Source organism: Acipenser ruthenus, chromosome 6 (genome assembly GCF_902713425.1).
Source record: "Acipenser ruthenus chromosome 6, fAciRut3.2 maternal haplotype, whole genome shotgun sequence".
In the NCBI taxonomy this organism is placed as follows: Eukaryota; Metazoa; Chordata; class Actinopteri; order Acipenseriformes; family Acipenseridae; genus Acipenser; species Acipenser ruthenus.
In genome coordinates this window covers 31,636,989-31,649,759 of record NC_081194.1, presented here as the reverse complement: position 1 = coordinate 31,649,759, position 12,771 = coordinate 31,636,989, and the positions used below count along the sequence as shown (strand labels likewise).

Genomic DNA, 12,771 nt, shown 5'->3' with positions numbered 1-12,771 from the left:
CACCTGGTGACAATGTCTCGTCACTGTCTGAAGGCATTTTCATGGGCGACATGGTGCTTAGGCGTAGCGCTGGGCAGCGTCACCAGAAGGGAGGTCATCACCATGGACGCATCAAGCCTCACCTGGGGCACTGTGTGGAATTTTTAAAGGAGGTTCAAAGGAGACACTTGCTTGTATAAACCACCAGGGCTGCCTCAGGTCTCCCAGTCTCCGTCGACTAGCCCGCAAGCTGTTGCTCTGGGCGTATGATCACCTCCTCTCCCTACTAGCATTACACCTGCCCGGGGTGATAAACTGGGTGGCGGACCTCCTCCTCAAGGGGAGTTCCCAGTGCCTCAGAATGGAGGTTGTGAGCCTCATTTGGCAACAGTTCTTTGCCTCCCAGGAATCGACCCATTGTCTCCGCTGGTTCTCCATTACAGGAGCCAGGGACCCACTGGCGATAGATGCCTTGGCAAATAAAATTAGACAGGGCCGGGCCGGGATGCTATTAGTAGCTCCTTACTGGCCCAGGAGACTGGTTTTCAGCTCTGATGCAGCTCCTGAGGTGCCAGCCGCGGACCCTGGCCGCACGCTTCAACCTGCTCAGTCAGGTGCTGGGGACATTGTGGCACCCCAACCCATCGAGCCTGTGGCTCTGGGTCTGGCCCCTGAATGGCAACATTTGAGCCATCTGGGGCTTTACAACAGGGTTATTGACACTCTGCAGAATGCCAGAGCAGTGTGCCAGAGCACTTTTGTGAGTCATGCTTTTCACATTACCATTTGGGCATAAATTGTTGTTTCTACAGAACTCCTGTCTCCATGCTTGGGGATACAAAAGTAAATGTATTTTGTGTAATTTGCTTCAAGGGAATTTAATCAGGGAAGTCAACAGAGCTATACAATAGTTTGGGTATAAATGTATAATGTTCGATTGGGTTAAAAGTGGCACGCTCTAGTTTATATGTCTTTAGAAGGGCAGCTTAGCAAGCACTGGGCCTCTACCCCAGTACATTCCCAGATATTCTCCAGTGCATTTTGATTATCATCATGGGTGTACTTACTGAACAACCTAACAGTTTGGATGTGTTTTTGCTTTCTGCAGGCTGTCACATTGAACTGCGCTCATAGCTTCTGCTCGCATTGTATAAACCAGTGGAGGAAACGGAAGGATGAGTGCCCCATTTGCAGACAGGGTATCTTTGCTCAGACTCGTTCCCTGGTTCTCGACAACTGCATTGATAGAATGGTGGAGAACTTGAGTTCGGAGATGAAAGAGCGGCGTGAAAGCCTGATGCGTGAACGTAAAGGTGAGAGGTGCGTAGAGCAAAAACTTTTTTTTATATATATAAATGTCTACAATTATTAATTTTTTTTGCAAAACTCCAAAAATGCCAATTCAAAAGTATTCATACCCTGACAAGGAAAATTTAAATTAATAGCTAGTTTAGGCACCTTTAGCAATAATAACCACATTAAAACTATTATGTTATTTGTCAGTGAGCTTTTGGCATGATTCTTTAGTCCATTTCTTTTTTTTTTTTTTTTTTTTTATTTTTTAAATTTAGTCGTTGCCAATATAGTTTATTATTTTCTCCCCAATTTGAAATGCCCAATTATTTTTTAGGCTCAGCTCACCGCTACCACCCCTGCGCTGACTCGGGAGGGGCGAAGATGAACACACGCTGTCCTCCGAAGTGTGTGTCGTCAGCCGCCCGCTTCTTTACACACTGCGAATTCACCGTGCAGCCGCCTAAGAGCTACAGTGTCGGAGGACAACGCAGCTCTGGGCAGCTTACAGGCAAGCCCGCAGGCGCCCGGCCAGACTACAGGGGTCGCTGGTGCGTGGTGAGCCGAGGACACCCTGGCCGACCTAACCCTCCCTCCCCCCGGGCGACGCTCGGCCAATTGAGCGCCGCCCCCTGGAAGCTCCCATCCACGGTCGGCTGTGGAATAGCCTGGACTCGAATTCGCGACATCCAGGCTATAGAGCGCATCCTGCACTCTAGCGAGTGCTTTTACTGGATGCGCCACTCAGGAGTCCCTTTAGTTCATTTTTGTCCATTCTTCAATGCAAAATTTTTCTAGTTCATTCAAATTCCGATAACTTCTCTTGTGCACAGCCTTCTTCAACTCGTACCAAAAATTCTCTGTCACATTTAGATTGGGACTTTGACTAGGCCATTCCAGAACCTTGATTTTATTCTTTAACCATTCTGAAGTAGATTTTGATGTATGCTTTGGATCGTTGTCATGTTGGAATGTCCAGTTGCGGTTTAAACCAAGTAGTGTAGGGGAGGGTTTCAGATGATTGGCCAATATCTTTTGTTATGCTATGGAATCCATTTTACCATGTATTGGAACTAAATTTCCTGTGCCATTACAGGAAAAACAGCCCCATAGAAGGATATTACCACCTCCATGCTTGACAGTAGGTATGGTGTTCTTTTATTTGTATGCCTCACCAGACTTTCTCCAAACGTAACAACTATCAGCGTGACCAAATAGCTTGATTTTTGTTTCATCACTCCACAAAACCTTTGGCCAGAACTCATATCCGTCATTCAGATGCAATTTTTACAAACTTAACCCTTTGCGGTCCATTTATTAATCGCGCGTCAGGCACGCCAGGAATAATTAATTTTCACACGCGCAGTTAATTTTATACGCGCTGTTTAAAAGTATTTTTTTTCACAGTCAAACGGGTTTAAATGGCCCTGCATATCAACAAAGCACACACTAGGCATCTCCAGCCCCTCCCCAGCCTTTTGTTTGCTATAGCGTTCAGCTGTGTAAGAAATAAATAATAATAATAATAATAGTCGTACATACCGATCGATCATCTCCAGATCACTCGTTTTATCACCAAACTCCTCAATAATGCGATCAAAGTCATTATTTTATTACTATAACATCTGAAAAAAGCTCTGCAAATGTCCATGATAGTCTCAGTGCGCTGACGCACTTAGCCAGCTTGTTTATTATGGACGCCCATTATCTGATACCTGATACCATGTATGACTATTCATGAAATACGCCTTTTTTTTTTTTTTTTTTTTTTTTTCCGACTTGTCTCGGCTCCTGTCGCTACCACTCGGCAATTGAATGGTTTTCTCGGCTTTTTCCGGAGAAAAAACGACTAAACACCCGTTTATTGCGTTGCTATAATGATGTCGGACCCAGTCCGACAAAGGACCTGTGAGGAATAATTGCAATGTCGGACCCAGTCCGACAATGGACCGCAAAGGGTTAAAGCAATTGTCCTTGTGACGTTTTCCTAAGAGTGGCTTTTTTCCTTGGCCTGCGACCATTGAGACCTTTACCATGCAATACTCGACCTATGGTTGAGTCCCATTTGCAGCCAATTCACTTTGAATATCTTTGGCAGTCAATCTCACAATTCTTCTACTTGTTCTTGGTGAAAGAGCCTTCTTTCTTCCAGATTGAGGGAGTGTTGTGACAGTACCATGAGTCTACATTTTCCCCATATTGACTCATTGGTAATGACAGCAGTCATCCTATGCCTAACCCTTTTATACTCTAAGAATGTTCATCCAGGACTTTTCTAGAATTTGGTTCTTCATTATTATATTGAAATTTCTAGCACCTTGTAGACAATAATATCACTGTATCAAAGGGTATGAATACTTTTGAATTGGCATTTCTAGAGTTTTGCAAAACAAAAAAAAAAATTGAAATAAAATTGTAGATATCTATTCATGTAAATTTTTCCTCATCCACAAATGCAAAACTTTTGCTACAAAAGATTTTTCCTAATTTTATTTCCAGAAATTTCTCGAAATTACAGTATTAATATCCATTGGGGTATGTAAAGTTTTTGTGTCTGTGTATATATACAGTACTGTGCAAATTTTTTAGGCAGGTGTGAAAAAATGCTGTAAAGTAAGAATGCTTTAAAAAATACATGTTTATAGATTATATTTATCAATTAACTAAATGCAAAGTGAGTGAACAGAAGAAAAATCTAAATTTGGTGTGACCACCCTTTGCCTTCAAAACAGCATCAATTCTTCTAGGTACACTTGCACAAAGTCAGGGATTTTGTAGGCATATAGTCAGGTGTATGATTAAACAATTATACCAAACAGGTGCTAATGATCATCAATTCAATATGTAGGTTGAAACACAATCATTAACTGAAACAGAAACAGCTGTGTAGGAGGAATAAAACTGGGCGAGGAACAGCCAAACTCAGCTAACAAGGTGAGGTTGCTGAAGACAGTTTACTGTCAAAAGTCATACACCATGGCAAGACTGAGCACAGCAACAAGACACAAGGTAGTTATACTGCATCAGCAAGGTCTCTCCCAGGCAGAAATTTCAAGGCAGACCGGGGTTTCCAGATGTGCTGTCCAAGCTCTTTTGAAGAAGCACAAAGAAACGGGCAACGTTGAAGACCGTAGACGCAGTGGTCGGCCAAGGAAACTTACTGCAGCAGATGAGACACACCATGCTTACTTCCCTTCGCAATCGGAAGATGTCCAGCAGTGCCATCAGCTCAGAATTGGCAGAAAACAGTGGGACCCTGGTACACCCATCTACTGTCTGGAGAAGTCTGGTCAGAAGTGGCCTTCATGGAAGACTTGCGGCCAAAAAGCCATACCTCTGACGTGGAAACAAGGCCAAGCGACTCAACTATGCATGAAAACACAGGAACTGGGGTGCAGAAAAATGGCAGCAGGTGCTCTGGACTGATGAGTCAAAATTTGAAATATTTGGCTGTAGCAGAAGGCAGTTTGTTCGCCGAAGGGCTGGAGAGCGGTACACGAATGAGTGTCTGCAGGCAACAGTGAAGCATGGTGGAGGTTCCTTGCAAGTCTGGGGCTGCATTTCTGCAAATGGAGTTGGGGATTTGGTCAGAATTAATGGTCTCCTCAATGCTGAGAAGTACAGGCAGATACTTATCCATCATGCAATACCATCAGGGAGGCATCTGATTGGCCCCAAATTTATTCTGCAGCATGACAACGACCCCAAACATACAGCGAAAGTCATTAAGAACTATCTTCAGCGTAAAGAAGAACAAGGAGTCCTGGAAGTGATGGTATGGCCCCCACAGAGCCCTGATCTCAACATCATCGAGTCTGTCTGGGATTACATGAAGAGAGAGAAGCAACTGAGGCTGCCTAAATCCACAGAAGAACTGTGGTTAGTTCTCCAAGATGTTTGGGCCAACCTACCTGCCGAGTTCCTTCAAAAACTGTGTGCAAGTGTACCTAGGAGAATTGATGCTGTCTTGAAGGCAAAGGGTGGTCACAACAAATACTGATTTGATGTAGATTTTTCTTCTGTTCACTCACTTTGCATTTTGTTAATTGATAAATATAAACTATTAACATGTCTATTTTTGAAAGCATTCTTACTTTACAGCATTTTCACACCTGCCTAAAACTTTTGCACAGTACTATATATATATATATTAACTCAAAATCAATTATTGTAAGGTGACATTGGTTTTATGTTGGGAAATATTTAAGAAAAAAATAAAAAAACTGAAATATCTTGCTTGCATAAGTATTCAACCCCCACACATTAATATTTGGTAGAGCCACCTTTCGCTGCAATAACAGCTTTAAGTCTTTTGGGGTAAGTATGTACCAGCTTTGCACACAGTGTCGGAGTGATTTTGGCCCATTCTTCTTGGCAGATTTGCTCCAAGTTGTTCAGGTTGGTTGGACGACGCTTGTGGACCGCAATTTTCAAATAGTGCCACAGATTCTCAATGGGATTGAGATCAGGACTTTGATTGGGCCACTGTAGGACATTTAACCTTTTTGTTCTTGAGCCACTCCAATGTTGCTTTGGCCTTGTGCTTGGGATCATTGTCCTGCTGAAAGGTGAATTTCCTCCCAAGCTTAAGTTTTTTAGCGGACTGAAGCAGGTTCTCTTGCAGTATTTCCCTGTATTTTGCTCCATCCATTCTTTCTTCAATTTTAACAAGATGCCCAGTCCCTGCTGATGAGAAGCATCCCCACAACATGATGTTGCCACCACCATACTTCACTGTAGGGATGGTGTGTCTTGAGGCATGGGCAGTGTTAGGTTTGCGCCACACATAGAGCTTTGAGTTTTGGCCAAAAAGCTCTATCTTGGTCTCATCTGACCACAAAACCTTTTCCCACATCGCAGCTGGGCCACTCATGCTTTCTGGCAAACTCCAGACGTACTTTCAGATGGTATTTTTTGAGTAACAGCTTCTTTCTTGCCACCCTCCCATACAGGCCAGTGTTATGCAGAGCTCTTGATATGGTTGACTGGTGCACCATTACTCCACTCCTAGCCACTGAACTCTGTAGCTCCTTCAAAGTGATTGTTGGCCTCTCTGTGGCTTCTCTCACAAGTCTCCATCTTGTTTGAGCGCTGAGTTTTGAGGGACGGCCTTTTCTTGGCAGTGCCTGGGTGGTGTGATGCAGCTTCCACTTCCTGATTATTGATCCAACTGTGCTCACTGGGATATTCAAACACTTGGATATTATTTTGTACCCTTTCCCTAATCTATGTATTTGTATTACTTTATCTCTAACTTCTGTAGAATGCTCTTTGGTCTTCATTTTCCTTCAGATTCACAGCCTGACCAATGATCCTTCAACAGTGGGGTTTTTATCCAGAAAATGTGACAGCAACTTTAATAGTTCACAGGTGGAGGCCAATGGTAAGGTAATTGTGTCCTCGTTAGGGCAATTTCTTTCATCTGTGTAAACTGGGAGCTTCCACAGCACAGGGGTTGAATACTTATGCAAGCAAGATATTTCAGTTTTTTATTTTTCTTAAAAATATTTCCCAACATAAAACCAATGTCACCTTACAATAATTGATTTTGAGTTTCAGTGTTTTAAAATAAAATATCAAACAGAACGAAATTTCAGTGTACCATTTGTAATTCAGTAATATGAGAGAATTGGTCAGGGGTCTGAATACTTTTGCAAAGCTCTGTGTGTGTGTGTCTATATATATATATATATATATATATATATATATATATATATATATATATATATATATATATATATATATATAGTGTGTCTTTATTTGGTAAACTGTTGTATTCTACCATGGTGTGGTTTTGTTCTTAAACTGGGAAATAAAAAATATTGTTAACGCATGTTTTCCATTCATCTATTTTATGCTGTTCATCCGGTTATTTTTGTTTGGGAGATTGTGCCATATGACTCTTCTGGGTATTGTTATTTACTTTATTATGCTTTTAAACTCTCCTAATTTCTTTACATTTCTTTATCATATTTCATCCCGTTGTTTGTGCTGCAGAACCTCAAGTATTTTTCTCATGTATTAAACCCTGTTGCAGCAGTGCTGTTACACAGTTTTACCACTTGGTGGAGCCAAATGTAGCAGATAAGTGGTTGAAATTGTTTGCATGTGAAAACTTTAGATGAACACTGACAGATTTAGGATATGTTTCGGTACCTAATCTGTTTGTTTTATGCAAGTTGAGCATAACTTAAAGAAAAAAATAGGGTTGTGCCAAACTGTTACTTTTGTAATCGAATGTTCTAGCGATTTTAATTTTTTTTTTTTTTTTTTTTTATATGTCAAACACTAAAATGGCAAGTATCCCTTTTTCATATATTTACTTCTTGGTGGATATTAATATGATATGCTTTTGTCCAACAGTAACAGTCTTCAAAAGCAAACCAACAATAATACACCGGGGATGAAAATAAGACTCCCGGTGCACAGCAGTTTGAAATCCATTCTTGGTTTTACTATGAGTTTTTAATAACACACTCCTGAGCTTGTTACTGTTACACCGGGGCTAATCAAGCTCATAGTAAAATCTGGAATGGGTGAAATTGCTGTGCAATAGGGGTCTTATTTCCATCCCTGAATACTTGTTGTATACTCATCAATACAGCTCTTAAAACTTGTAATTAAATGCTACAGCAATAATTGAGCAAAATGTGTCTTTGTTATATGTTCTCTGTAGAAGCTTTTGCAAAAACACCTGTAATGTCATTACAAATTTAAAATCATTTGAACGACCAAGAGAACAAAAAGCAGCATGTTGTGTGTGCATAAAATATCAGATATTTAACCCTTTGCAGTCCATTTATTAATTGCGCGTCAGGCACGCTAGGTCTAATTAATTTTCACACGCGCAGTTAATTTTATATGCGCTGTTTAAAAGTATTTTTTTTCACAGTCAAACGGGTTTAAATGGCCCTGCATATCAACAAAGCACTCACTAGGCATCTCCAGCCCCGCCCCACCCTTTCGTTTGCTATAGCGTTCACCTATGTAAGAAATAAATAATAATAATAATAATAGTCGTACATACCGATCGATCATCTCCGGATCACTCGTTTTATCACCAAACTCCTCAATAATGCGATCCAAGTCATTATTTTATTACTATAACATCTGAAAAAAGCTCTGCAAATGTCCATGATAGTCTCTGTGCGCTGACGCACTCAGCCAGCTTGTTTACTATGACCGCCCCGTTATCTGATACCTGATACCATGTATGACTATTCATGAGATACGCCTTTTTTTTATTATTATTATTTTTATTCTTCGACTTGTCTCGGCTCCTGTCGCTCCCACTCGGCAATTGAATGGTTTTCTCGGCTTTTTCCGGAGAAAAAACGACTAAACACCCGTTTATTGCGTTGCTATAATGATGTCGGACCCAGTCCGACAAAGGACCTGTGAGGAATAATTGCAATGTCGGACCCAGTCCGACAATGGACCGCAAAGGGTTAACATTCTTTTTAAATTCCCTTTCTTTTTACTGAAGGAACTAAAACTGAAAAGTTCAAAATAAGTCACAAACAAGAGGAAGGGGGGGTGCGACCCAAAAAGTTTGAGAACAAATTTGGACAAGTCTTATTCACGAACAAGTCTTAATGGAATTTTGGTCTTAACTTTTAAGACTGCCCTGGAGGCTTAACCCTTTGCAGTCCTATGTCAGACCTGGTCCGACACTGCAATTTTCCCTTCCGGTCCTATGTCGGACCCTGTCCGACATCATCAAAAAGATGTAAAAAAACAGGTCTCTCGTCGTTTTTTCTCCGGAAAAAGCCAAGAAAATCCATTCAATGGCCAAGTGAGAGCGATTAGGAGCCGAGAGAAGCCGAATACATGAATACAGATCGCCCCGGCACCACATAGATAACATGGACATAAACAAACAAGATAGCTGCTTCTGCATCCAGTGCTCAAAGAATATCACAGACATTTGCAGAGCTTTTTTTAGATGTTATAGTAATAAAATAATGACTTGGATCGCATTATTGAGGAGTTTGGTATGCACGACTATGAAGAGGTATATGAAAAATACAGCGAACAAGGGGTGGGGAAGGGCTGGTGATGCAGTACTGAGTGTCCTGTTGATATGCAGTGCCTTTTAGAACCTGTTTTACTGTGGGGAAAAAATACTTTTAAACAGCTTGTCTAAAATAAGCTGCGCATGTGAAAATTGGACCTGACGTGCCTGAGACGCGCTGAATAAATGGACCACAAACGGTTAAGACTCGGTCATAACATAGTCTGCAAAATGGACTTAGAGTACATAAGAAACTTTTTATTTTATTGTATTACATGTTCCCATGTGTTGCTGTAACTGTTTACGTAAGGTGTGTGTGTGTGTGTGTATTGTTTAAATTTCTTTTATTATTTTTTTTTACATTTTGATCACTTTTTTAAACTTTTAAATTGCATTCCCTGCCTCAAGATGGCTTCCCATGTACCCGCATGGACCTCTCAGAACTGCATTTCCCATCATTCCCCTGCTCACATATGTAACTGAGATGGATTTACCAGTGAGCAACATAAGTCGGCATATTTCTTTTTAAAAAAAACTATTGCAGCATAAATAAATGATTGCATAAATTATGTAAAACACAATAATTAGCAAATTATAGTCATAAGCAAAAAGTACTTATCTGATAGGCTCCGTCTTTAGGAGGTAAATACCCATTTGGTAATGGTTACATTTTGTCCATGAAAGGGAACTGTTTGCTGCTGTGGTGGGGGTATTTACCGGTTTAATTATTAAAAACAGTAGTTAACAAGTAAATGTATGACAGAGTAGGGGTTAGATTCTTTGCTGGCAGCAAATAGCGTTTACAGTAATCCGTCACGTATCCGACTGCCCTTACACACCAGATGCGACGCGAAGAGCAACACGACAAAGCGACGCGGGAAAATCAATAAAACCTATGCTTTTTAATAGCGTCCTTCACACCAAAGACGACACGACAAGTGACGTTGCCGCGACACAAATTCCAGCACAAGCGATGAAAAAAAAAATAGAACCTGGTCCTATTTTTGCAAATTCGTCGTGTGACAACTACACAACCTGAGCAATCGGAGAACAGCTTCATGTCATGTGGTTTGAAATCAAGACCTGTATCATTTTGTTACTGGTGCCCACCACTGTGTGTATTTTATTATTTATGTAGGTATTATTATTATTATTATTATTATAACTACTACTACTGCCATATTGTGTTTATGTGCGGACAGACGAATATCATACGAATATGATACAGCCATCCGATATGATTATTTATTATTTAAGATGACTGCGTTTTGTTTATTTATTTAAAAACCTTGTGCAGAAGGTGACCATCTCCCGAGTTAATTCATTGATTAATTATTGCTAATCGGGAGATGGTCACCTGTATAAAAACCTGCACCTTTCTGCGCTCCAGAAGAGAATGTCGAGGTGAGACATGAAAGAAACAATTGCTATATCTAAAAAATATACTTGTTTAGAATTGTTAGTGTTTGTTTTACTTTGCCCAGAGTGCCCTTTTGCTTTTTGTGTGTTCTTTTGTTTAAACTGTTTATTTTGTTAATTATTAAATACGAGCGCAGCAGTGCCGTTTTGCCCGTACACCATTGTTATTGTTTCATTTCCTGGTCTGACGGCACCACCCACACGCACCACAAATTTTCAGCTGTCGTGTCTGTGATCGCTTCTGGTGTGCAGTGTTTTTCATAGCGAATTTGTTGTGTCGCCCCAGTAAAAATCGTGTCGCGTCTGGTGTGTGAAGTCCTTAAGGGCAGATATGTAAAAAGTTGGATAAATGAATCATGTTTTAAATACCATTATACACAACTGTAACAATTACTGTATTCACACAATTTTAGTTTTGCAATTCAGCTTTTATTAGGGAGCTCCGCTAAATCTCTTGTTTTAAAGATACAGGGTATTAATGCTTGTGACATAGTAGCTGTCTGCCGTGTGGGTGTGTGCATTCACTGCTGAGTGACAGGCAGGAGATCGAGACAGAGGTTGAAGTTGATACACCCCTCAGGCGAGCAGGATTTATTTACATATCACACTGAACAGCTCACAAGACACTACCAGCAATGGTAGCACACGGAGCACATACACCATAGTGTATGAAAACTTTGGTAGGATCTACAATCTCTGAACTAATCTTCTCTGTTCAGTAATAAACTAACATTGCTGTAGAGCTTGATCATGGCTGATATATGACGGGCGGACACAGACTAATTATTGTAATTTCAATGCAACTGGATCACAAGTACAATCTATACGGAAGTGAAACATAATTTACAGCTGTGCATAGATCATTGCTATTTTCTCTAATTTGAGACATTTCTGTTCTTTCTTTGCAGCTCAGTCAGTGGTGATGGTCATGACGGCAACGAGAGCAGTGATTTCTCATCAGGAAGCAGCATCTCCTCTGTAATATCCACTGAAGAAAGCAGCAGCAGCAGCAGCAGCAGCAGCATCAGCTGGGGCTCTGACACCTCTAGTTCCAGTGAGAACTCCTCATATGATGGGTTCTACATCATCTAGACGAAGTTGACCTTTCCAGTCCTGGTCATGTTCCATTCCTGTTCTAAATGGTGTTATTGAACCAGGTCCTGAAGTAGTTAATTGTTTTATTTTTACCAAATAAAACCTTGAGATGAATAGCCCTCCCAAGATAATGATTTGCCTGTTTTTCTGTGTTTATTGATGGAATATAAAAAAAATAACTTTTTTTACAGCTCTGATCAAGGTGTTTTCAGATAAATGTCCTATTGTGTGTGTATCGACAGTGTTAAGTTGTGTATTGTAGTAAGAATTTGTCCTGTGGAATGCAATCCTAGATCACAAGCTTGTTCACCCTTGTGCAAGTAACTTGAAAGTTTGTACCTTTTTTTTTTTTCTTTTCTTTTGTAAAAGGAATAAAATAAATAAAAAAATCTGAACTCTACCACTCCGGCACTGAAGTTTGGGCCAGTCCACTAAAAGAGGACTAATATAGGTCTGTGGATAGTTTGCATCTTGTTAATAAAAAAAGTACTTTCCATATGATTTGCTTCTCATTTAAAGTTAAATTGGAACTTGCCACAGAGTTGATATTCCCAGGCAGGTGTAATGCTATCAAAAGTAATTTTAATTTTTTTTTAATATTAATGGAAATATTGCATTGAAATGAACCCTGGCTTGCTGCTCCCTTCATGTGCGTCAGTTTATGTTGAACAAACTATACCGTGTTTAAAACCAAGAGGCAGGAAGTTGTGTTTTGAAGCAGCATGCCTTGCAACATATCTTGTTTTTCATGACCGTTGTTCTCATTGCTCTTGTGTAATGCACGTTGTTCTTGTTACCTTTTTGTTCAGAAATATGAAGGGTTATATATAGGAAAAAAACTACAGATTCTTAGCATTTTTACTGTAGGGTTAACTATAGATTCTAAGCTAGAATTGAAGGAATTGGTTAAGGGTATTCAGGAAACCTCAATCTGACTTTCCTTTTAAGAGAGGGTGTCATTTACTTAAAGT

General features: G+C 40.3%; 1 protein-coding gene across 2 annotated transcripts in view; it reads left to right on the top strand.

Annotated features, from left to right (window-relative positions):
• The window catches only part of LOC117410525 (E3 ubiquitin-protein ligase rnf8-like), a 35,905-nt gene extending 23,705 nt beyond the window's left edge, over window positions 1-12,200 (top strand). The window contains exons 7-8 of one of the 2 annotated variants that reach the window (XM_034017134.3): window positions 1,088-1,299; window positions 11,614-12,200. In XM_034017134.3, coding sequence (XP_033873025.3) covers window positions 1,088-1,299; window positions 11,614-11,797 — 396 coding nt within the window. In that variant the 3' untranslated portion in view covers window positions 11,798-12,200. The remainder of the gene's footprint in view (window positions 1-1,087; window positions 1,300-11,613) is intronic. The other variant, XM_034017135.3, reaches the window with a different exon arrangement.
• The last annotated feature ends 571 nt before the right edge of the window (window positions 12,201-12,771 follow it).